Here is a 27,527-nt window from a genome sequence, read left to right on the forward strand (position 1 = left end):
GTATAGATATTTTATGGATATGTGTGTGTGTGTGTGTATATATATATATATATATATATATATATATTCTTTCTCCTCCACTTTTTTTTTTTTTTTGAGAGAATCCCATGAGGGGCAGAGGAAGAGGGAGAGACAGAGAGAGAAGCAGGGCTCAAGCTCACCTGATGTGGGATTCAAACTCATGAACTGTGAGATCATGACCTGAGCCAAAGTCAGAGGCTTAACAAATGAGCCACCCCAGGCAACCTCCCACCCATTTTAATATAAATGGTAGTATTTCTTTTAAACTCTGCTTTTTTTTTTTTAAGTTTTATTTATTTAGTTTTGAGTGAGAAAGAGAGCACATGCAGGAGGGGCAGAGAGAGAGAGGGAGACAGAGAATCCCAAGCAGGCTCCATACTGTCAGCACAGCAAACCCATGAACACCGTGAGACCATGACCTGAGCTGAAATCAAGAGTTGGACGCTTAACCACCAGAGCCACCCAGGTGCCCCCAAAATTTGTTTTATTTTATTTTTTTGAGGGAGAGAGTGTGCGTGCATGCAAGTGGGGGAGGGGGAGTGGGAGAGGGAGGGAGACAACCTCAAGCAGGCTCCATGCCCAGTGTGGAGCCCAAAATGGGACTCAATCTTGATCTCACCACCATGAGATCATGACCTGAGCTGAAATTATGAGTTGGATGCTCAACCAACTGAGCCACCTAGGCACTCCTTAAACTCTGTTTTGTACCTTGATTTTTTTTTTTTTTTTGCCCAGTACTTTCTAAGTTATTAGCAACTCAATTAGATTTTTTTCTGATGCAACTAAAATTTAAAGTTTATGAACAGAAAGGCTACACTTCTTGCAAAATCAGTTAATGAGTATTGCAAAGCTAGTCAGTGATGATATAAAAATGAGTAAGGCACATGGTCTGCACCCTCAAAGAGCTTGATTCTTGCCTAATTTGGGATACCACTCTCATCTCACCTCCAAAGGGACTCGAGTAGTCCTGAAAATACAAAATACACAAGTAATCTGAATATCCCCAACTCAGCAGACTTTGTGGGATTACCCTTTCTTTTACTATAGCCACATAATATAATTTGAGTAAACCATCCTACAAAAGAAGTGCTTACTTACTACGTGTTAGGCGCTTTCATAAGCATGTTGCATATATGAGGATTACCTCACAGGGATCCTGTGAGCTAGGTATTACTATTATTGCCAGTTTACAGGTATGGAAACTAAGGCACAGAGAAGTTACGGAACTCCCCAGGATCACAAAGCTAGAAATGTGGGAGTCTGGATTTGAACCCAAGCAGTATGGCTCCAGAGCCTGTACACTTTCACTATCTTATGCTGCCTTGATGTTAATCTGTTTAAATATATTCTGAAAACATAGCAGACATATTAAAGCATTACAAAACATTCCAAAATTTATTTCCTTTCTTATTTATCCTGTAAACATGTATGTATGTGTATATTAACAAACAGATACATGTATATATACAGACACAGGTGTATATTTTCTTACTTTCTCTTCTTTCTGTACTATGGGTGGCATACTACAGATACTCTCTTGAAATGTGCCTCTCTCCCTTAACAACGTACCTTCTTACTGCCAATCAGTTCAGAGAGCTCTTCCTCATTTTCATATGTGCCTAGTACTCCATTGTGTGAATGGACCATACCCAGTTTATTCAACAGACATTCTCCATGTATGAAAATTTAAGTTATTCCCAATACTTTAAAATAGGAAACACCCCTGCAATAAATATCCTTATACAGATATACTTCTCATATTTTCTTTTTTTTTTAATTTTTTTTCAACGTTTTTATTTATTTTTGGGACAGAGAGAGACAGAGCATGAACGGGAGAGGGGCAGAGAGAGAGGGAGACACAGAATCAGAAACAGGCTCTAGGCTCCGAGCCATCAGCCCAGAGCCTGACGCGGGGCTCAAACTCACGGACCGCGAGATCGTGACCTGGCTGAAGTCGGACGCCTAACCGACTGCGCCACCCAGGCACCCCTCATATTTTCTTTTTTTAATGTTTATTTATTTTCAGAGAAAGAGAGAAAGTGTGAGCAGGGGAGGGGCAGAGAGAGAAAGGGAGAGAGAGAATCCCAAGGAGGCTCCACGCTGCAGAGCCCGATACAGGGCTCAAACTCACTAACCATGAGATCATGACCTGAGCCAAAATCAAGAGTCAGACACTTAACTGACTGAACCACCCAGGGGCCCCTACTTTTCTTATTTTCAAAGTTGATTCCTAGAAGTGGGATTTTGGGGTCAAAATGTAAAGACATATGTATTTTTGCTGGGTAATTGCCAAATATCCCTCTATAAGGTTTGTGCCAATTTATATTCCTACTAGCAATGTATGAGGTACCTGTTTGCCCACAGCCTCACCAACAGAATGTATTGTCAACCTTTAAACTGTTTGCCAATCAGATAGTTGAAAAATGGTAAAATAATTAGGTTTGTTAGTGGGAATGGGGTGGAAAAGATGACAGGGTGGGAGAGGAATGGAAGAGATGGAGGTGTGGCACTTCTCTGAGTATACCTTTTGTGCACTTTCTGTATACATTTTAAAAAGAGTTTTTATTTATTTATTGGGGGGAGAAGGCAGAGAGAGAGAGAGAGAGAGAGAGAGAGAGAGAGAGAGAGAATCCCAAGCAGGCTCCACGCTGTCAGCACAGAGCCCGATTTAGGGTTTGATCTCACTAACTCTGGGATCATGACATGAACCAAAATTAAGAGCCAGAGGCTTAACCTATTGAGCCACCCAGGAGCCCCACTTCTTGTTTGCTTTTATGTAGTTTGAACTTTAGAACTATGTAACAAACCACAGTGAAGGGAGATATTTAAAAAAAGAACCCACATAACTTTTGAACACAGTGTTATGAATATATGCCCTCAGACTAAAGTCAAAAAGCACCATAAACAGGGTTGCCTGGCTCAGTTGGTTAAGCGTCCAACTTCAGCTCAGGTCATGATCTCATGGTTTGTGGGTTTGAGTCCCATGTTGGGCTCTGTGCTGACAGGTTGGAGCCTAGAGCCTAGGGCCTGCCTTGTATTCTGTGTCTCCTTTTCTCTCTGCCCTTCCCTCGCTTGCACTCTCTCTTGCTCAAAAATAAACATTAAAAAAAAAAGAACCATAAGCAAATACTGTCTAGTTAGCAGATTTGTTTTAATAATGAAATAGGTTAGCAATTTTAAAATTACTTTCAGTATTTGTAAATACATACTGTTCATGTATATGTGTGTGTATGTGTGTATAGTATGCAATTTTTATATAAATTATATATATAGTATATAATCAAAATTATATATGTACATATATAACTTGCATAAATAAATATGAGAGCCTGGTTTCTCACTGTCAGAGAAGGGAGGTGTAAATATGGAAAAGGAAAAGACCAGAATGAACTCTATGGTGCTAGACTGAAATCTGAAGTATTAAAATATCAAAAGAAGGGGCGCCTGGGTGGTTCAGTCGGTTAAGTGTCCAGCTTTGGCTCAGGTCATGATCTCATGGTTCGTGAGTTTGAGCCCCGTGTTGGGCTCTGTGCTGACAGCTCGGAGCCTGGAGCCTGCTTCGGATTCTGTGTCTCTCAATCTCTCGGTCCTTCCTCTGCTTATGCTCTGTGTCTCTCTCTCTTTCAAAAATAAATAAACATTAAAAAAATATATATCAAAACAAGCTGTAATGTGAAATTATAAGAGCTACAAAATGCAAACAAAACCTAATGAACAAGGCAAATTTACCAATAATGGTTTACTTCTCAATTACTTTTTGCTTCTATTCATTGAAAAGCATTTTTTTTCACAGTAAATTCTATTTTCATCCTTTCCTATACTGAAGTGCCAGCCAATTGTGTCTAATGGCAAATAAGTAGAAAAGAGCACGGAGCTTCTCACCCTTGCCAGATTTGCACAATGGGATCACAGTTGTCCAGGTAATTGAAGCGAATGATATCAGTTGGATGTTTGTCAGAGGATCGCCAGGGTGGGAGTTCTTTCTCCCCCTGAGTCTTCTTTCTCAAAGAGGAAGAGGACCGGAAAGCGGATGCTGGAAACTGCTTTTCCTCTGGAGAACTGCTTGTAACTGGTTGAATGTCAGCAACCGCAAACCTGTCTTTTGGAGGTGTCTAGAAGAAGAAAATTACTTCTGTTCTTAAAACATCATAATAATTACAACAAAAAACAAAACACCACCACCATCATCATCATCATCGCCCCAACTGCAATGATAATGGTGACAATAATTATAGCAGCCACCAATCCAGGAGTATTTGCATGTGTCAGGTACTTTCTCAGGAAGTTTTCATGCATTATTTTATTTAACCTTCATAATAACTCTAAAAGGTAATAGTTACTACTCTCATTTACAGAAGTGGAAACTGAAGATAGGATAAACCAATGAGCTTGCCCACTATTACATAAGTAGTAAGACAGAGGGTCAGAATTTTTTTTCTTTAATGTTTATTCATTTTTGAGAGAGAAAGAGAGAGAGAGAGAAAGAGCAAGCAGGGGAAGGAGAGATCAGAGGGAGAGGGGGATAGAGGGTCAAAAGCGGACTCTATGCTGATGGCAGAGAGCCCTATGCGAGGCCCAAACTCATGAACTGTGAGATCGTGACTTGAACTGAAGTCAGATGCATAATGGACTGAGCCACCCAGGGACCCCAAAGGGTCAGAATTTGAATCTAGGACTGTCTTGCTTTCAAGTCCTTGCTCTTAAACCTCTCTATCCTGTACTGCCACCTCTTCTACCACATCATTGTATAATTTTTCCACAATTGCAGTGAACTTATTCCTAAAAATGTACACATTCCAAAAAAGGTACTCCAGGCTTAATTATCTATAAAACACAGGGACAACTTCGAGTTATGTGGGGGGTAAACTATAGATTTTATTGGTTTTCAAAACCTTAACTGCTCCCAAAGAATACTTTTGCTTTAATTTCCCAAATTGAAAATCTATTTTTGTGTGTGAAATTCATAAGGTTTTTTATGTGGTTGTAACCTAAGGGAAGTGGTAATGGTATGTTGAGAAGCCATTAAAGGCTTAATTTTTGTTCTTTAAGAGATTAGGAAAGCTTTGCATGGTAAATTGGTTTGCTTGAATTGTTGGTGAAAATTAAGAAATTCCCCAATCTCTTCAAGCAGAATCAGTTAGTTTCTTATCCTTGTGTTAACTGTTCATTGTATACATTTCTATTACAGAATAGCATGTATTACTCCGTGTTGTAATTATGTATTTGTTTATGTCCTAGGCCACTAGACTAGGCTCCTTGAAAGCAGGGTTAGGACCCTTATACTCAGCACCCAGCATGTAACAGTACTTAATAAATATTTACTAATTAATGAATGATTGTTAAGAAGACCTTTCATATTTATATAATTGATAGCTCATTATTGGTTTAGTATTCAATATTTTCTTCAGGTCTCATTTAGAATGGTCATTCATTTCATTTCTCTGAGCTTATATCAAACAGAATCTGTTTTTGCTGAAGAAGACCTTATTTAATACTACTGGGAATAAATAATACACAACAATAAACAATTTCAGGCAGAAAATTAGTGTGTTAGTAATTTTATACAAACATTATTCATTCTGAAAAGTAACAAAATGTTTGACTCTTTAACAAAACAGAATAGAAACTGTGATACTTTTCTGTATTAAGTAAACAAAATGTTGTTCACCTAAAGCCTTTTTGAGAATTTTTAAAATCATGAGTGGATGTTGAACTTCTGTTAAATGCTTTTGTTGCATATACTGAAATGATCATACATCTTTTTTCTTTTATTCCGTGAATTACATTGGTTAATTTTTTAATATTATGCCAACCTTACTCTCCATGGATACATCCCACTTGGTCATCATGTATTATTCTTTCTTTATAAATAACTTGATTTAATTTACTAATATTTTTAAAGGATTTTTATGTTTGTTTTCATGAGGGACATTAGTCTGGGGTTTTGTTTTGTTTTCTTATAAAGGTTCTATCTGGTTTTGGTATAAAGGTAATGAGTTGGGAAGTGTTCCTGTCTTCCATTTTATAAAAGAATTTTTGTAGAATTAATATTTGGGTGGCTCAGTTGGCTGAGCATCCAACTCTTTTTTTTTTTTTTAAAGATCTAATTTTTTTTTTAATGTTTATTTTTGAGAGAGAGAGAGAGACAGAGTGCAAGCAGGGGAGGAGTAGATAGATGGAGACACAGAATCAGAAGCAGGCTCCAGGCTCCAAGCTGTCAGCACAGAACCTGACACGGGGCTCAAACCCCTGGACTGCGAGATCATGACCTGAGCTGAAGTTGGAGGCTCAACCGACTGAGCCACCCAGCTGCCCCTGAGCATCCAACTCTTAAAAATGTTTTTTTAATGTTTGTATTTATTTTTGAGACAGAGAGAGACAGAGCATGAGCAGGGGAGGGGCAGAGAGAGAGAGAGAGAGAGAGAGACAGAGAGACAGAGAGACAGAGAGACAGAGAGACAGAATCCGAAGCAGGTTCCAGGCTCTGAGCTGTCAGCACAGAGCCCGACACGGCTCAAACCCACAAACTGCGAGATCATGACCTGAGCCAAAGTCGGCTGCTCAACCAACTGAGCCACCTAGGCGCCCCAAGTGTCTGACTCTTGATTTAAGTTCAGGTCATGATCCCAGGGTCATGGGATCAAGCCCCGCATCAGGCTCCATGCTGAGTGTGGTGCCTGCTTGAGATTCTCTCTCTATCCCTCTGCCCCTCCCCTCCACTTGCTCATGCTCTCTCTCTCAAATTAAAAAAAAAAAAAAGAATTAGTATTCCTTCCTTAAATCTGTGATAGAATTCACCAATGAAGCTATGTGGGTCTAGAGTTTTATGGAAAATTATGAATTCAATTTCATAAATGATAAACATTTATTCATGTTTTCTATTTCCTATTGAGACTTTTTGTAATTTGTATTTTCAAGAATTGTGTTTCATCTAAGTGGTCAAATTTAGTGATGTGGACTAATTCATAGTATTCTCTCATTATTCTTCTCATGTTTACAGGATCTGTACTGATGCCCCCTCTTTCATTTCTGTTATGAGTAATGAATGTTTTCTCTCTTTTTTTCCTTGATCAGCCTAGCTAGAAACTTATGAAATTTATTTATGTTTTCAAAGAAGCAGCTTTGGTTTTACTGATTTTTCTCTATTGTTTACTCTGATTTCATTGATCTTAGCCCTTTATTATTTCTTCCTTCTATCTACTTTGGGTTCAGCTTACTCTTCCTTTTCTAGATTGAGTCTTTTTGAAATTATATTGTGTGGGGTGGATAGCAGAGCCTTGCAGATAGTTACAAAGATCATTCTAGTCCAGTCTTCATGTTAAGCTTGAGGAAACTAATATTAACCACAACCATTTGCTCATAAAATGCTTTCAAAAGCTCTGCTGAAGCACATGCCAGGTACAAGGTACTGGGGGTTGGGGGGAGGTGGAAGGGGGAGGTGCTTGAGTGAAGGTAAACTCCAGTGGCTGCCTACGTTCACCATCACTGAAGTAACCTCACAGGAAACTACACAAATTACTCAAGTATGTATGGTGCTGACAGTTGACTTTTTAACCTTAGTCACATGACTTTATTAACCTTAATCACATGACTATTCAGTGTTTCTGACTTAGGTCTATTTCTTTTTTTTTTTTTTTAATTTTTTTTTAATGTCTTTATTTTTGAGACAGAGAGAGACAGAGCATGAGCAGGGGAGGGGAAGAGAGAGAGGGAGGCACAGAATCTGAAGCAGGCTCCAGGCTCTGAGCTGTCAGCACAGAGCCTGATGCGGGGCTTGAACTCACAGACTGCGAGATCATGACCTGAGCTGAAGTCGAACACTCAACCGACTGAGCCACCCAGGTGCCCCAAGGTCTATTTCTTTAATCAATAAGTTTATTAGTAAATTTTATTAACTTTTGTCATTCTGATTTAGGTCTATTTATCAAGCAGAAAAATTAAAGTTTAATATAACAAAGTGTTTGCTAAGAAATATAATACTAAGCAAAGAGGTGGCAATTTTCTCTCATCAGAACTATTCATTATTTTTAAATACAGTTATGCATATTTTATAGAAAAGAATTATTGCTAAAGACAAAGCTGTAAAGTCAGTTTTATAAGTACTACTCAAAACCTCTTTTCTTCTACAAACTGGTTAATCACTTTTCTCTTCTCTGCCCCAGAACTGCCCAAGCTTCAGCTATTGAATGACATTCCCTGCCCCCAACTGAAAATGAGAGTCAAGAAAAGCCTTATCAGATCTGAAAAGAAGTCACAGCCATGGTAATTTTGAAAATAACTTCTTCCATCACTGCAACTTAAATTTTTCTTTTTTAAAAGAAATCCTCATGGAGCACACCCATTACTGAAATCTGAAAGACTAGTTTTATCGTTGCAATTGTAACAATATTAATTATGCATAGTTTATTACTATATTAAATGTAGATGGATTCTACTTTAAAACAATAAAACTAAAGCTAAATGAACAAGTTAGGAGCTGACTATTCATCTTTCAAAAGGATTCTTCAATTTTAAAAGGATTCACTGCAATTTTTTCACAGGATATGATACCCCTGTGGTTTTAAAAATCATTTAAAAAATTTAATTTACACATAATTTTCAGGAACTTATCTATTGTACAAAACGATGCACAACTCTGCGTGTTTATAGATCACACCGTAAAGAGAAGGCTCATAAAATTTTCCCATGAGTTATCTAATTAACTGTGACTATAAGAATGAACATAAACATTGGTTATAATGCAGACAAAACAACTAGAAAAATTATTCCTGCATTATTTACTTTTTATGATCATATGTAAATGCTTTACATTGCTTAGTTTCTAGATTAAAAAGAACTTTAGTATACTCATTACTCATTTCCATAATTACAGATTTATTGGAAAACTTTTCTTTGTAAATGATACACAAATAAACTTTAGCTCACCTGATAGAATCAGAAAATTTGAATTAATAAAGTAAAATTTGATGACCCTTTGATAGCAAATATTGCACATTCTCCACAGAGTCTCAATGTCAGAATTGCTTGGTGTGTGAGTCAGAGACACAGAAATCCAGGAATCTGAACAGAATGAGGAGTTCCGCAGTCCTAGCCTCCTGGGTGGAACTGTGGTTTTGGGAGTGTCCCATGAGGACTCTCAACTAGCATGGATGTCTTGAACAAGGCTATCAAGTTCTCAGAAATGGAAAATTTTGACCTAATAGTGTACTTCCTTTCAACCAAGTCCCCTCCCCAACTTCAAGTTTGATCATTTAGTCTTAGTTCTGGAATTCCCTTTTTTTTTTCAGTTTTAATTTATTAAAAAAAGTTTTTTTAATGTTTATTTATTTTTGAAAGAGAGAGAGAGAGTGAGTGAGAACAGGGGAGGACAGACTCAGAATTCGAAGCAGGCTCCAGGCTCTGAGCTGTCAGCACAGAGCCAGACTGTGCTCAAACTCACAGACCATGTGTTCCTAACCTGAGCCGAAGTCAGGCGCTCAACCGACTGAGCCACCCAGGTGCCCCTAAGTTTTAATTTAAATTCCACTTAGTTAACATACAGTGTAATATTCATTTCAGGTGTACAATATAGTGATTCAACACTTACATACAACACCAGGTGCTCATTACAAGTGCCCTCCTTAATCCTCATCACCTGTTTAACCCATTCCCCGCCCCCTTCCTATCCATCTCCCCTCTGGTATTCCTAAATAGCTGATATTTGTATATTTGTTGCTTTTCGTCCCAAATGTACCTTAGGCTTGGTAACATGAAGTTCTTTTACCATTTGAATGTAGTGCTTCTTCCATATACCCTGCTCAAAGGGAGTTGGAGAGAAATTGATATACCAGTTAAATCGTAAACATTTGAGCATCCAGAGCTGATCCAGCTCAGTTAGGTTCTTCCAGTGCCAGCTCACCTGAAAAAAAGTAATTGGAAAGAAAAAAAAAACTTAACTCAGTTTACATGCCCATTTTTTCTAGGTCTTGAGCTGTCACCCTGGACCTGAGATAACTCTATTGTTCTTTTCCTGCAAATCACAACTTAAATAATTATCTACCTGAAATGCTCTCTACCTAGGCAGGAGGATTTTCTGTAAATGTTAAATCACACTTAGATTCAGAGTCAACTAATATTTATTGAGTACCTATTAACCATCCCCACAGCAAACTAAAGAGGTAGGTGTTATTACTACTCTCATGTTGCAAACAAGGCAACCGTGGCTCAAATAGACTTTGGAACTTCCTAGAAGTTCATATGAAAGTTATAGGAGGGTTATAGAAACTCAGGTCTGCATATTATTTACTCATTTTTGGTATGCTTCCATTTTCCCTCCATTCTTATGATTTAACTAAATAGAAATTTTATAAACAGAACGCAATTACTGATATCTTATGGTGTGCCCTATGTAGCCTTTAAGATTCCATAGAGCATACACTGTTTATTCTCTACATTCCATTCCCATGGCATTCTGGTCATTCTCACACATCCAGCAAATGTTGGAGATGACCCTACTATGGTGCAGCAGTATTTATAGTAACTTACTTCAGATTTTGAACAAATCTTGCTGAAAGCTAGTTCATATATAAAGTTCAGCCCAGGGGTTCTGTGTCGTGTTGTAAGAGTCGCAAAGACAACATCTAACCTTCAAATCTAAATTTCAGCCTTGGGAAATTAGTCGCTTTTTCAAGATTAAGTCATTAATAATTTTTGAGCACACACACACACAAAGGCAGAACACTATAATATTCATCCATCCATTTATCTAGCCCTCTCTTCCTCCTTCCATCTACCAAATACTGAGTTCCATTATGTTTAGCATTGTTTTCTGGGCTGAAGAGGAGACAAACAGGAGAGCGGAGGGCACAATTACAAGAAATAACAGGTTCAGGAGCTGGAAGAATGAAAAAGGGTAGAAAATCTGACAGAGCCCTGCAGGCAGGAACAGAAATCACATCTACTTTGTTCAATGCAGAAATGAAATAACAGCAACCTTAATCCCCATATGGTTCATTAACTCAGAATTCAGTGGAGAGGTGGGGTTTCGGAGGGATGAGATGAGGAGAAAAATATCTCAATTCTCACTCTTTCCCTCATTTTCCTTACATCTTGTTTTGAGCTGGGTATCAAGTTTTTCCCTCCCTCCCCCACTCCCCGGGGGTAGATAAGGTATGTTTTGTTTTTGCTCTTTGGTGTTTTTTTTTGCTTGTTTTTAAGGTAGACAGGAATGAGGCAAATTGAAGAGTAGGTAGGAGGGTAGGAGCTTTCAAAATAATCAGACCCTTCCTGCCTCCATCTTTTTAAACAACTCAAAGCTCATTTTAGTGCAATGACATTATTGTTTAAATCTAGCTGAAGAACAACTGCCTGTGTTTTCTTCACAGTCAGTACTGGGAAAAAAACATAATGCCAGGACTTGTAAGATTGACATATGGTACACATATATGATAGGATTAGTGATTTCAAATAACATTTCCCTCAAATGAAAACAGTCTCAGTGTGCAAAATTTGAAAAATTCCAAGAAGTTTAAAGAAAAATAATACCCAGGGCACCTAGGTGGCTCAGTCAGTTAAGTGTCTCGATTTTGGCTCAGGTGGTGATCCCATGTGAGATTGAGTCCTAAGAAAGAGACTGTGCTGACATCCTGAAGCCTGTTTGGGATTCTATCTCTGTCCTTCCCCCTGTGTGCTCTCGCTCTCTCTCTCTCTCTCTCTCAAAAAAAAAATAATAATAATAAATAAAATAAAATAAAATAATCATTTAAGAAGAAAAACAATACCCATAACCCCATAAATCAGAGATTACCTTTATTAACAACCTGACAGAGTTCTTTTTTTTTTTCTAGGCATTGTGAAACAAAATTGGGAAACTCTATATACACAATTTTAAATTGTGTTTCTTCATTTTACATATTATTAGCATCTTTGTGTTTTGAAAACATGTTTTCTAATGTTCCCACAGTAATTCATCATATAGCTATATGATACTCTTTTTTTTTAAGTTTATTTATTTATTTGGGGGGGGGGGATAGAGAGAGACTCCCAAGAAAGCCTGTTAGTGGAGAGCCCAATGAGGGGCTCAAACTCATGTGAGATCATGACCTGAGCCGAAATCAAGAGTCGGAGGCTTAAGTGACTGAGCCACTCAGGTGCCCCTAAATTGTGTATTTTCTTTAAAAGCTTCTGGGTATTATAGAATACTCACAAAGCCCTCCTTCCTTATGTTTTCTTTGAGTATTTTATGATTTCCTTTGATTTCATACCAATCTTTTATCCTACTAGAATACTTTTTTCAGATAGCTGCCCAATTGTCCTAACACCATTTATTAATTCATCTTTCTTACTGCATCCATCTTCTTAACTTTAAAAACTAAAGTTAACATGTTACACATATGTGAATGCATGGTGACTAGTAACTTCTAGTGTTACCAACCTCTATGGAAACACTTAATAAAATGGCTACTAGTTTATCTCATAAGTGACTGAAGTATACTTTAATACATGGTGGATTTACTTATAAAAAAAAACAGCAGCCCCTTTTCCAAGGCCACTGGAAGCATGTCTACTCACTCTGAACTCTTACTCTCATAGTCTTTGGTACATATCTTATTAGCACCTTATTTTGAGCTCTTCTGTTTATGAATGGCCTGTACCATACAATTTAGAATTTTATCCTAGTTGTATGCTATGCACTGTAAGACTATCCTGCTGATGAACCATTTCATATATGTGTATCTGTCTCCCCAACCAGCAGATACTATACTGTGGATACTAATGATGTCTTACATTGTTTTAGATCTACTTTTGAGCACTAAATACAGAGCTAGGTACAAAGAAGATGGGGATTAATTCAAACTATATAGACTAAACATATTGACCATCTCATCTTATTTCTTGGTTTTGTGCATGTGGTTTTTTTTCTTCTCATTTTAGAGTTTTCTAGGCTATCACTATAAAATGTTGGACACGAATTCTTTGCCTTTACCTGTGCACAACGACAAAGGCTTCGGGGGTCCAGGAAAGAAAAGATGTATAAAGATAACACCCTTGGAAGCTTGGTAGTAAAATCCAGAGCTTCTGCTGGAATTTTTTCCTGAAGCTTTCGACAGCAGAACTTTTGCTGTGCCAGGGAGCAACGTTCTAACAGTCCTGTCAAGATTCTTCTCCGTTGAGAGTCTGTCCATTTGTCAAACTGGAAAAAAGAAAGAAAAAACCCTCCAGGTTCAGTCTGATACCAGAGATTCATTAGAGGAAGAGAGAAGAATGGCAGAGAAAGTAAGTTTCATATTTTATTACTAATGAATAGCATGTACTTCTTCCCCTAATTAGTAAATTGATGTTTTGCCACTTACCTGTCCTTTCTCACATTTATACATGCAAGCATGTACAAGACCTGAGTGCATACACAGAAGTGCACTCGACCTCAGAACTTGCCGTTATATAAGATCAGTAAGTTGGGAGCTGGCCATATTTGTAAACTGAGAAAATATATACTTAAAGATACAATTTCAAGAGAAGGCACCTGGGCAGCCCCTTTCCCACCAGAGTTTCTGTATTAGCTCATTAGTGCCAAACTCCAGGATCAGAAACAAAGCTTTGCACTCACAATTGGAGATAAGGTAAAATATGCAAATATCCCTGAGAAGGGGAGTATATTGGGTTAAAGCCCCAGTAATGTGTAAATGATTGATTGGAGAGAAAATGTCAATAAGAGGACCTGGAAAAAAGACTGCCAGAGACAGGAAGTAGATGCCAGAGTAATCTGGAGGCATGCCAAACAAAAGCTTTGGTTACTTCATAATTTTCCCCAGAGATAACCCTTAATCAGTTCCAAGATCAATGACTGATGAAAGGTAAGAATTTGAGGGCTGGCCAAAACCCAGAGAAAGGCTCTTATGGGAACATCTATCAATTGAATGAGTCAGTTTACTAGAGTCTAAATCTGTCTTTTTTTTCCTTAGCCCATTAGAGAAGAGAAATAGGAAAGTTTGGGGCTACCTGTATTCTGTATACTATTGCATTTCATGTATAGGTATTTATTACAGTCATCATAAAGTAATGAGAATTTTATAAGGAACTTTAGTTGTAATCATAAAATACACTACCTAAAAAGGCATATAAAGCATGACAAATCAACTTCATTATAGTCATATGTATTTATATTTAATTGGCAAGAATACTTATTTTTTTAAAGTTAAAAAAATGCTTATTTATTTTGAGAGAGAATGCAAGCAGGTGAAGGGCAGAGAAAGAGGGAGAGAGAGAATCCCAAGCAGACTCCACACCAGCAGCACAAAGCCCGATGTGGGGCTTGATCTCATGAACCATGCAATCACAACCTGGACTGAAATCAAGAGTTGAAAGCTTACCCAACTGAGCCACCCAGGCACCCTGGCAAGAATACTTCTTAATCAAAAACTATTCACTATTATAGATCTATTTAATGACCCAGGAATCTCAGTTTGCAGACTATAATTCAAGGACGGGAGGGTGAATGTAATAAGCAAGATAGAGTCACGCCTGTCAAACAGTGACATAAGCAGCGAAGGGTGTTGCAGCTAAGACCAGATTTCACCCAAACCGGCACAGACTGGAAGTACTAAGAACTGATAAGAACTTGGAAGAACCAAGAGCTGATAATCACTAGAACCAGAAGAGGCCTGCAAAGGCCCAAGACTGATTAAACTTTCAAAAAAAATTTTTTTTAATGTTTATTTATTTTTGAGAGATATACAAAGCACAAGGAGGGCAGGGGCAGAGACAGAGGGAGACACAGAATCTGAAGCAGCTGAGCTGTCAGCACAGAGCCTGACACGGGCTCAAACTCACAAACTGTGAGATCATGACCTGAGCTGAAGTCGCACATTTAACCAACTGAGCCACCCACGAGCCCCAATTAAACTCCTTTCAAAAGGGGGGATTTCTACGGCAAACTGTCAGACTCTCCAGGCACTAACCCTTCAACTTCTGACCATATTTGAAAGGCAAATGCTGCCAAAGGCCCCTACTGATTGATCTTGAACATAACAGAGATTCCCACTTTTTGAACATAATAAGCAGTGTGAGCTGAGAGATGACCTAGACCGGACCGCGGCCTCACCCTAACTGTGCACTTAGGGACTGACTGACTTCACATTTGGTTCATTAATTTCTTGCCCCCTGTTGTATCTTCTTTGTTGGGTGACTTTGTATTATGCTTTGTTTTGTGTGATGTGTATGAAGCCAAGTTAAATGGGTAGTGAATTGTCATTGAGTTTGGAATCCTGACATTGTCAAGACACAACTCCTGTAGGGGCCTTTATGGTGTGCTCATGGCAGGGAAGAAAAAGCCCAAAACCTCAACTTACAAATAAATGAATAAAAATCTATTCATGTGTGAGTGTTCCCTGATTTCTCCTATCCCTATTTCTGCACAATCCATATTTCCAACTCTCACAATACAGGACTTCTTTCCTTTTGGGATGGATTATTACATTGAAGAGAGAGAAGCCAGACCAGAATGACTGGGGCCAGGGGAAGGACCATGCCTGAGAAGCTGCATTGATCTATAAAATAAAGAACCAAAGGGGAAGTGTGAGGAGAAAGAAAAGCAGTAAGGTTTTGGCTTGTTGGGGGCTTGGGGGTTCAGACAGTCATTCATTGCCTTAGATAGCAATTAGAGAACGAGAGAGCTGAGGAATGAAGGAAGGTGTTAACTAGAAAACCACAGTACCAAAATGGAGTCACCTATGTTAAGGGCCCCACTTCAGCAAACCAAGATTTAATACCTAACCTAATTGCATATCATAAATTCCCCAGGAATATAACTTTAACCAGTCAACATGGAATTTCCCGGTTAGTACTAGGTAATTTACTGACAGATCCCTTCCATTCCACTTAGGAAGAAAACCTTGCCTAAAACAATGCATTCTTTGCTAGTAATTTTGTTTTTAGGCTCCCCCTCTACCTTTAAAAACCTTTCCTTTTCTACGGCTTGATGGAGCTCCTATCTGCTACATAGGATGCTGCCTGATTCACAAATTGTTCAATAAAGCCAATTTGATCTTTTAAATTACTCGGCTGAATTTCTGTTGTTTAACAAAAGGAGACCTGAGAAGTACTGCTATGAGTTTTAAACTGGTTCTGCTGTGATTTTCCTTTGAGACACAAAGTGAAAATTGGAATTCATTTTTAAAATGACTTATAGGCAGTGCTCTGTGGTTCTGTAGAAACTGAGCCACATGGGGACCCAGGATGATTATGGTTACAAAAAAATTTTTCATGAGATATTATTATCACTGCACAAAATCAGAAATAATCAAAAATGCCTAATAGAGGATGGCATTACAGATTGATGATGGGTTTGGTAATGAGACTATTGGAAGTCTTACTTCCAGTATTCTATTATTTCCAATACTCTTTGGAAATAAATCACTAAATTCCAACTCCACCACTAACAACCTATCAATTTCCTCATTTATACATTAGGAATAATTATATCTAAATGGTAGGGTTGTTGTGAGGATTAAATAATCTATGTATAAAATTCTTAATAGGATTTATGACTCATTATACATGGCAGCTTATTATAAAATACAAAGTGATGTTAAAAATAATGAGTATGTGGGTTAAATCAGTGTAAAAAGAATATATATGCAAACAATTAAATTAAAAAGCATAAAATTTTGTCTGTGCATTGGCAAGGATGGGAATTCCATTTAGAATGACGGAGGTTAGCTCATCTACTTTCATTGCTGCCCACAAAAAGAGAATGAGCTCAGCTTGAATAACAGTGATTTAAAATGAATGTAAAAGAACACCAGGATTATAAAGTGCTGAAGAAATCTATAAAAGAAAACATTAAAACATTTTCCTCTGGAGATTAAAAAGATAATTACATTGGTTTCTCATTTATTTCCCTGATTATAATGGTCAAAGGTAATTTATATCTGGCGTTGATAGGTGTTTTTTGCCTCGAGGGATTTTCCTTTCTAATTGTGTTTGTTTAGGCTAATACAAAATGAATTTGCATTCCTTGAACTCCTACCAATTGAAGGTGGGTTGATGACTCAGAAGAACGCTTCACAGTTGGGGGAAATCCCTTTGGAATTTAAAAGATGCTAGGAATAATCCAAAAAGTAAATAATCCATGGAAGAGTTAATTGTCCAGGAATTCGATAATCTCCTTTCAAGTAAAAATACCCATAACATTGTAGCCAGGGATCCAATATGTGAAATTTGGGGAGTAGCTAGGACCATTCTTCCATCCTGTATCACACAGATGGTACCTCCCTTCACAGTTAGTTCCTTTGTTTACATTATATTACATTAAATCAATTATGTTATGTTATGTTCTATCACAATTATATTTTATAATTATTTTAATGCCTTTTTACAGGGCTTTCTGGACTTAACAGAATTGTGAAAATCCTATGTTTGGAGTAGTTGTTCCAAGGATCCTTAATGCAGTTGCAGGACATCAGGACAGTTGCTACAGCCATCAGTTTCCACTCACCTCACACAGACTGGCAAAGAAAAGTTTACTGTGAGTGGGGGGGACAAAATGAAGAAGGTTTGTTATTTTTTGCTTATTGGTTATTTATCCCAATCTGGTTGAGTTTCTGAGTCCTGTTACCAAAAACTGACTTTCACAATTAAGGTATGGATACGTTATTATTCAAGAGTTTCATGGGGTGCCCGGGTGGCTCAGTTGGTTAAGTATCCAACTCTTCATCTCAGCCTAGGTCATGATCTCAGTTTATGAGATTAAGCCCCATGTTGGGCTCTGTGTGGACAGGGCAAAACCTGCTTGGGATTCTTTCTCTCCCTCTCTCTCTCTCTGCCTGTCCCCCGCTTGTGCACCCACCCTCTCTCTCTCAAAATAAATAAATAAACTTTTAAAAAGTTTCAAACAGGTACATATACAATTAAACATGAAAATCCTCTGTAACTGCTCCTCCCCATTTAATTGCATTCCATTCCCCAGAAATAACCACTATGCAATTCCACTTTAAGTTTATTTATATTTGAGAGAGAGAGAGAGAGAGAGAGAGAGAGAGAGCGCACGCATAAGTGAGCATAGCAGGGGAGGGGCAGAGAGAGAGAGAGGGAGACATAGAATCCAAAGCAGTCTCCAGGTTCTGAGCTGTCAGTGCAGAGCTGATGTGGGGCTGGAACCCATGAATCATGAGATCATGACCTCAGCTGAAATCGGACACTTAACCAACTGAGCCACCCAGGTACCCACCGCTGTGCATTTCTATGCATTTGCATACACTTATAGCTATCAATAAAGAAACACTTAAGTAAATTAGAGTATACCTATCCTGTGGGATACTGCTAAGCAGTTTAAAAAGCAAACAGGGGGCACCTGGATGGCTCAGTTGGTTGAGCATCCAACTCTTGATTTTGGCTCAGTTCATGATCCTGGGATTGTGGGATCAAGCCCCTCATTGGGCTCTGTGCTGAGCATGGAATCTGCTTGAGAATATCTCTCTCTCTCTCTCTCTCTCTCTCTGTCTCTCTCTCTCCCCCTCATCCTTGGTCCCTCTCCCCTGTTCAGTCTTTCTCTCTCAAATAATATTTTAAAAAATAATAAAATAACAAACAAACAAGATATAGCCATAAATGACCTTATATTAATGAACCTGGAGCATATTGTTTTCTCATTCATTCATAGTATTTTCATTTTCTCATTTATCCATTCATTATAGCTATACCATGATCTACATACTCAATTTACTACCAATACCATTTAGGTTGTTTCCAATACGAAAGAAAGAAAGAAAGACCAAAAAAACCCAAAAACAAACCAACTGCAATATTCCAAAACATGCCTTTTCATGCCCTGTGTGAATATTTCTCTAGTACAGAAACACAGAAGTGGAATTACAGGTTCAGAGGACATTTGCCTTTAAAACTTTAATTGATCCTGTCAAATTGTCTTTTAAAAGTCTTTACCATTTTACAGTCCCTCCAATTGTGTTTAAGCATATCCTCCTACTCTCCAATAAATCCTTACTTATATCGAATATTATCTATCTCCTTAATTTTTGTCACATAGGCAAAGGGAGGGACTGGGAATCTCATTGTTTTAATTTGTATTTCTCTAATTTCAGTTTTTTGGCCATTTGTATATTTTTGTATATTTCTCATTCTTCTATTAGCTCATTATTCCATAGGAATATCTGTATTTTTCTTATTGATTTGTAGAAATGCTTTACAATCCTAGATATTAATCTTTACCTATCATGCAATTTACAAAATATTTTCTCCTGTTTCTCTTTTGAATTTCAGCTCTGATTACGGTTGTTGCCAGCAAATTAAAAGTGATGCCATCTACTTTTTTCAAATTCTTTATAACACATTCTTTTTGTTTGTTTGTTTGTTTAGATTTTATTTTTAAGTAATCTTCACACCCAACATGGGGCTTGAATTTACAACCCTGAGATCAAGAGTCACATGCTCTACTGACTGAGCCAGCCAGGCTTCCCCCTATTATTTCTGTTAACAATGCAGAAGCCGAGAAAAAGTTTGAGATGCTTTCTTTTCAACCAAAATAGTTCTGTGTTTGTTTTGGAGAGTTGTTTTTCTTGGGAGGCAATTGCCTTTTCTAACAAGGATTGAAGGGCAGAGAAGATTTAAGACATCAAGGATTAAGTAGTAGCAGGGAGCAAGTAAAGTAGAAGAGGTTTGCAGTTTCTCCTAATTATTTTGTTTGTTACTATACAAAATATCAGATAAGACTATGCACTTATGTATGAACAAAAATGACATTCTATGGCCAAATATATTTTGGATTATTATTGGGTAGGTTTTATATTATGTCTTACTTCACAATGACCAGATTATTTTAAATTTTTCTAATGTTTATTTATTTATTTTTGACGGGGGGCGGGGGGGGGGGGAGAGAGAAGGAGGAAGGGAGGGAAGAGAGTGAGAGAGAGAACATGCACAAGCGGGGGAGGGGCAGAGAGAAAGAGAGACACAGAATCTGAAGCAGCCTCCAGGCTCCAAGCTGTCAGCAAAGAGCCTGATGCGTGGCTCAAATGCATGAACCATATGACCATGACTTGTGCTGGAGTTGTACGCTTAGCCAACTGAGCCACCTAGGCACCCCAGTCCAGATTATTTTAAAAAATGACTTTACTTCTAATACTAGATTGCGCTTTAAAACCAATATTTGATCCCTATAATGAAAAGCCCAAGTAATGCTAAGTATTACTTAGTGTGGAATCCAACTCAGGGCTCAATCCCACAACCCTGGGATTATGACCTGAGCTGAAATCAAGAGTCAGACGCTCAATCGACTGACCTGCCCAGGCACCCTGGCACTGCATTTCTTATGTTATCAGTCTCATGGTTTTCCTGAAACATAAACAAAATAAAATCTAAAAACTAAAATGGAGATAGAAAATTAATAGGGCAAATTGGAAATAATCCCCTCAAACTCAATTCATGTGGCTTTTGTGGAGGTATATAGACTACCACATGACATAGTAAATTCGGGGTATAAGTTTGATGTTGGACAAAAGAGAAAAACCAGTAATTATCACTTATTCATTTAGAAAGTATTTATTAAATGTCTGGGCGTGTCAAGAAATATACGAAGAGCAAGATATAGAACTATGCCTTCCCTATATAAACTAGTCTATTGGAGAAGAGAGATAATTAGTGATCTTTGCAAATATATTTCTATCAGCTATGGTAAAAGAAAAGAATAAACAAAATATTTTTAAAGGTTTAAAGACCTTGAATTTTATACAGGGTGATATTAAAAATACTTAACAACTGGCAATCCCACCAACCATTCAAAAGCTGGTCACACCAAACACTGGCTGAACTGGCCTTGGTTATATTAATTCAGGGATTTCCACTGGAATGATAGTGTAAAAACAGTTATTGTAAGTAAGTCTTTTTTTAAGTTGTTGGTGACAAGTATGAAGTTAGTTTTAAAATGTAAATAGGATATGAGAAAAACTCTGCTAGGTTTAAAATTTTGGTGTTTTTCACTTCTTAATTTTTAGCATATTTATAAAATTTTATTATTTTGAATAGGTAATACATTCATATGATTAAAAATATCAAAAGGGACAAAAGGCTATTCAGCTAAAGGAGTCCCTTCCACCTTGTCCCAGACTCATCCTTCTCCCTAGGGGAAACCAATGTTGCCTCTTTTCTTGTGTATCCTTCCAGATATACTATGTATATAAGTTTTAAAAATGTACTTAGGCTAATAAATATCCTAGACAGGAGCTTGTAGACCAACACAAAAAAGAATTGGTGACCAACTAAAACAAATAAGAACATTAAGACATAGTATTTATGTTAGTCTTAGTGCAATGGACTGAATGTTTGTAGCTCTCCAAAATTCATAGGTTGAAACCTAACCTACAAGGTGATGGTACTAGGAGGTGGGGCCTATGGGAGGTGATTAGGTCATGAGGATAAAGCCTTCATGAATGAGATTAGTGTCCTTAAAAAGGAGACCCCAGAGAGTTCTCTCCCCACTCCTGCCATGTGACGCTACAGTGAAAAGAAGGCCATCTATGAATCAAAAAGTGGGATCTTCCCAGACTGAATCTGCCCATGCCTTGATCTTGGACTTCCCAGCCTCTAGAACTATGAGAAATAAGCTTCTGCTGTTTATATGCTACCCAATCTATGTAATTTGTTATAGCAGCCCGATCTTTCCTAAGAACTTTAGGCTGTTATAGCAGGCTAAAACTTTCCATTTTCCTTAGGAAAATGAGTTTCAGTAACTCATAGGAAAGGGCATCCTGTCCAGTTACATTCTAGTCAGAGATGCTCTCTTAAGGAAAAAGTGTTAGCGGTATGCTTAAAAATGGGGTATTTCAAGTACATTACATATAACAAGAGTTAGAGAAATCTAAGGATAGTTTTTTTTTTTAACATTTATTTATTTTTGAGACAGAGAGAGAGAAAGCATGAACAGGGGAGGGTCAGGGAGACACAGAATCTGAAACAGGCTCCAGGCTCTGAGCTGTCAGCACAGAGCCCGACACGGGGCTCGAACCCACAGACTGCGAGATCCAGGCGCCCCGGATAGTTTTTTTTTTTTTAAGTAATCCTAATTTATTTTCTAAACTGAGATATAATTCACATGCCATAAAATTCGGCATTTTAAGTTTACAAGTCAGTGGCTTTTAGTGTATTCAGAAGGTTGTGTAGTCAACACTACTATCTATTTCCAGAACATTTTTTTTTTTTTTTTGAGCAGCAGGCAAAAGTTTAACAGAGTATAAGATTAGAAAAGAAGAATAGTAGAAAAGCTCTCCTTATAGAGAGGGGATATTTGAAAGTGAATGCCCCTCTTTTCTTCTTAATGTGTATTTATTAATTTTGAGAGAGAGAGAAAGAGTGAGCACATGCAGAGGAGGGGCAGAGAGAGAGGGAAAGAGAGGATCCTAAGCAGGCTCTGCTATCAGTGGCAGAGTCCCATGTGGGGCTCAATCTCACAAACCCATGAGATCACCACTTGAGTTGAAAGCAAGAGTTGGATGCCCAACCAACTGAGCCACCCAGGCGCCCCCAGAACATTTTCATTATCTCCCCAAAGAAAGCCTGTACCCATTAGAGTCATTCCCCCAGCTCTTGGAAACCACTAATCTATTTTGTGTCTCTATGGATTTGCCTATTCTGGACATTTCATATAAATGGGATCATACAGTATGCGGCCTCTATGTCTGGTTTTTTTCACTTAGCATATTATTATTTTTTAAAAATTTTTTCAATGTTTATTTATTTTTGAGGGGGGAGGTAGGGCAGAGACAGAGAGGAAGACACAGAATCCAAAGCAGGCTCCAGGGTCTGAGCTGTCAGCACAGAGCCCGATGTGGGGCTTGAACTCACAAACTACGGGATCATGACGTGAGCCAAAGTTGGATGCTTAACCAACTGAGCCACCCAGGTGCCCCTTACTTAGCATATTATTTTTAAGGTTCATCCATGTTGTAGCATGTATCATTACTTTATTCCTTTCTCCTACCTTTCAAAAAATTTAAAAATTTTCTTACCTTTAAAAAATTTTAGCAAAATAAATGTAACATAAAATTTACCATTTTAACCACTTTTAAGTGTACTGTTCTGTGGCATTAAGTACATTTACACTGTTGTGTGACCATCACCACCATCCATCTGCAGAACTTTTTCATCTTCCCAAACTGAAACTCTGTACTTGTTAAATAATAAGTCCTCATCCCTTGGTAATCTCTATTCTACTTGCTGTCTCTATGAATTTGACTACTCTAGGTACCTTATATAAGTGGAATCAATACAATAGTTGTCCTTTTGTGTCTGGCTTCTTTCACTTAGCATATTGCCTTCAAAGTTCATCCATGTGGTAGCAGGTATCAGGATTTCCTTCCCTTTTAAGGCTGAATAATAGTCTACCATAGAATAGATAACATTTTGGGGCACCTGGGTGGCTCAGTCAGTTAAGCATATGACTTTGGCTCAGGTCATGATCTCACGGTTTGTGGGTTTGAGTCCCACATCGGACTCTGTGCTGACAGCTCAGAGCCTGGAGCCTACTTAGGATTCTATGTCTCCCTCTCTCCCTGCTCCTCTCCCCACTCATGCTCTGTCTCTCTCTCTCAAAATAAATAAACATTTAAAATAAGTTAAAAAAAAAAGAATAGACCACATTTTGTTTATCTATTCATCAGTTAATGGATATTTGGGTATTTACACTCTATTAGGAATAATACTGCTATTAACATTCATGTACACATTTTGGCATGACTGTATGCTTTCAGTTGTCTTGGGTGGTAGAGACAGGTGGGGCTCAGAGAGGAATCTGATGAGTAGTAAACACTGCTTAGAGATTGATCATGACCCAGGGAAGGACAATGACCACTGGGACTCTGTGTCTCCCTTGAGGAAAGGGTGAGAAAGTTTTCAGTTGTGTAAAGAATAGTGGTACCTTGTTAAATAAAAGCATAAAGTTGTTACAGCTTTCCTTTGGAAATTTAAATAGAGGCAGAAGGGTGTAGATGGATGCTAAGCAGCTCAATGGATGAACCGTGCTGGTTACTAAGTGGTCGTCTCATATCCCAACTCACCTTTCTGAACGCTGTTTTGTGAGAGATGGAACCCTACTTCATGAGTGTAGAACCTAACCGATTCACACAGATGGTACCAGTTAAATTTCTCAGGCAATAAGTGTTCAGTTATGTTTATGTTCAAACTGAATTCTTTGGGCTCTATGATAATGTGACATAACATAACATTGAAGTAACTATATTTTGAATGGTTACCCATTTTCCAAGCAGAGCTCTTCTTTCTTCAAATACCTGCAATAAATAAAAAAGAATGGAATGGTTTTATATTTCATGGTTCAAAATACCCATTGTAAGAAAGACATCATTAAAGTATCAATAAATAAAAATTGACAGTCTTTTGACTGTACCAACTGAGTATAAAAAGACAGATTTCATTCCTGAGAGGGTACTTTAGTTATTTTTAACTTGGGGAAGGTATAATTTTTTTCAGTTTATCCATGGGGAATAATTCATCTTAAAGAAAAAGTAATCCTTTTTTTAAAGGCAAGAAATAAGAAAAGAATGGAATTGTAAAGTGAAATCAATTTTAGAATTTGAAAAGAGATGAAAGACCTGATAAAGGAAAAACAGGAAAATGGAGATCCTCCCCCAAATATCAACCGTACGAGAACCTGTGAAATTTATGAATGAGCAGCTCTGTTTTTATATCTTGGTATGTACACCCCTCAGTGGGTGTACCTGCACTGAAATGTCTGTGGGCTTAGAAATGTGTTTATGTACACCTCTGGACATACAAGTCAGTGTTTATCTGTATAGGTTTGTTATTATAGACTATTTAGGACAGAAACCACGTCTGATCCATTTTTTACATTTCCAGTATAGAGTGCAAAGCATATTACAGATACTCAGATACTTGTGTTTGCTGGATAATGAATATCCTTATGGATGTATCAGTGCAATGTGGATGGATTTATATATTAGTACAGAGGTGTTTTTCTGAGCATCAGTCATGTGTGTATTGTTTTTTTTAAAATTTAATCAATTTATTTAAATTCAAATGAGTTAACATACAGTGTAGTATTGGTTTCAGGAGTCATGTGTGCATTAGAATGAATGAGGGAAGGAGACTGATGTGAGAATGTGTGGCAGAGGAGGGTGTTATGGAGACAGGAAGCAAGGGAGAGTCATGAGCAGACATGAATGTCTCTCTCACTCCTACACACACCCCCACTGGCAGCTTTCAAAATTGGGATTGATGTTTCTCCCTTCCTCTTAGCACTGCCTAGATTTTCCAGCCCTGTAAGAATGTTCCCCCTTGGAGAGAAGCTAAGGCCTATTTCTTCCCTTTTTGCGGAGGAGGGTGAGGAGCTGGTTTTATGTTCTAACAGATAATGCTTTCCTTCCTTTTTTAGACTCTCAAACTCTAGTTTCAAAGGGCATAGGAAAATAAGAATTGAAATAATCAGTCCAACAGAAACCTCATGGCCTGTGAAACATTGGTTTTGCTCCTGGCCAGAAGATCTCACACATCGCAGGTAAACACTTTTTGCACATTAAAGAAGAAGAAAAAGAATGCCCTTCTCCCCTTCCCCCTGTTAACTGTCACCTGGGCTATTAGGACTCTCAAATAATGGCAACAGATAAACTCAGGATTTCTAGATGAAAACAGAAGAGAACCTATAGAATACAGAAGATTTAAAAATCTGGATTCAAATATTTCCTGGACTCTCGCCTTCTATCTAACCAAAGCCTGTCAATCATCTCTCGCCCAATCCAAGTCACCAGCACCAGCACTTCTCTGATATCTAGGGATCTGGCTCCTCTCAACTCATATTCCACTTACAGCCCACACTCCACTTGGGGTTTATAGGGTTTGCTATGGCTGTCTAGTTGCTTCCAGTCATTTTATGTTCCCATGTGGATTACAGATTTCTCTATAATCTGTATGGGTTGCATGGCAGGCCCTCAACGAGCATCTGCTGATTGAACAACAATAAAAAAGCTTCAAAAGTCATAGAATTTTAGAGCTAAAAGGAATCCCTAAGAGCTTTTCATTTCCTTATGTTAGAGAGGACAAGCAGAGGCCTGAAGGATTACATTTATAATTTTTTAAGAATCACTGGTTCCAGTCTGTCTGTTCAGCTCAACTCTGTACTGGGTTCCTCACTAAACCTTGGTCTCCCCTGTCCTGACTCCCAGCCCTATTTTCACAATGCACTGCTGCCCATACTTGGGCCTTACAGTGGGAATAAGAAAAGGTTAGATTCCAAGACCACAACCTCCTTTCAAAAGAAGGATGAGATGACCATCATGGTGCCCAATGACAATACGGGGCATTTGGAAACAAAGGGGCACTGACTTGAAGGGGAGAGAAGAGTCAGCAAGAAGGTAGGAGGAAAGGAATGGGGTGGGAGGTGGGGAGTGTCACTCAGGCTAAAACAATAGTCTTTAGAGGGCCAATGACCAAGTCTAAGCGGGTCCAAGCAAATCCAGTTCTTACCAAAGGCATCTAGACCCAAGTAGAAACTGATGGGAATGAGTGGGGAGAGGAAAACCACTAGACAAGCTCAGATATGGTTCTTGTTCTACCCTTGCAAGAAATATAATTTGGGACATGCTATTTGTCAGGTCCTCGGTCAGACTCAGAATCTTATACTCTCTGGTTTGGAGCAAGTCTTCATTCCCAAGATTTGCAATCAGGTTCATCGTCTTAAAGAGCTGGAAAACAAAGTACTGACTCAAAATAGAAATATTAAAATGGATCTTCTTTCCTCGCAGAACACTGCAGTCTGTTTATATCACAGTTTACTCAGAGCCTGCTGTTAAGTCAAAATCCTACGGTTGTATTTTAGTCTGTTGACACTGAAGTTACATATTTCACCATGTGACATCATTACAGTGTAGGAGTAAGACATTTAGGGGCTCCTAAATTATGACTGATTGATGGCAACTAGGTGTTTTTCTCAGAACACCCTTTTAACATGTACTGTACTACATTTGTAAACCGTACTTGAAAAGAAATGTTGGTTACTTTCAATTAAAACGCTAGATGGGGGCGCCTGGGTGGCGCAGTCGGTTAAGCGTCCGACTTCAGCCAGGTCACGATCTCGCGGTCCGTGAGTTCGAGCCCCGCGTCAGGCTCTGGGCTGATGGCTCAGAGCCTGGAGCCTGTTTCCGATTCTGTGTCTCCCTCTCTCTCTGACCCTCCCCTGCTCATGCTCTGTCTCTCTCTGTCCCAAAAATAAATAAAACGTTTGAAAAAAAAAATTAAAAAAAAAAAAAAACAACGCTAGATGGTGGAGCGCCTGGGTAGCTCAGTCTGTTAGGCATCTGACTCTTGGTTTCAGCTTTGCCTCGTATTGGGCTCTGCACAGACAGTGCAGAACCTGTTTGGCATTCTCTCTCTCCTCTCTATCTCTGCCCCTCCCCTGGCTTGCTCGCACTCTCTCTCTCTCTCAAAAATAAATTAAATGAACTTAAAAAAAAAAAGAAAATAAAAAAAAAAACACTAGATGGCAAAGAAAT

The 27,527-nt window shown here is 38.2% G+C and overlaps 1 protein-coding gene across 2 annotated transcripts in view; it reads right to left on the minus strand.

The window, feature by feature from the left end:
• FBXO16 (F-box protein 16) overlaps nt 1–27,527 on the minus strand; it is a 55,197-nt gene that overhangs the window by 17,541 nt on the left and 10,129 nt on the right. For both annotated transcript variants that reach the window (XM_043564964.1, XM_043564973.1), the window contains exons 3-6: nt 24,258–24,293; nt 12,986–13,192; nt 9,755–9,919; nt 3,904–4,133 (exon numbers count right to left, since the gene is read on the minus strand). In XM_043564964.1, the coding sequence (XP_043420899.1) occupies nt 3,904–4,133; nt 9,755–9,919; nt 12,986–13,192; nt 24,258–24,293 (638 nt within the window). The remainder of the gene's footprint in view (nt 1–3,903; nt 4,134–9,754; nt 9,920–12,985; nt 13,193–24,257; nt 24,294–27,527) is intronic.

Source organism: Prionailurus bengalensis, chromosome B1 (assembly GCF_016509475.1).
Source record: "Prionailurus bengalensis isolate Pbe53 chromosome B1, Fcat_Pben_1.1_paternal_pri, whole genome shotgun sequence".
NCBI classification, from domain to species: Eukaryota; Metazoa; Chordata; class Mammalia; order Carnivora; family Felidae; genus Prionailurus; species Prionailurus bengalensis.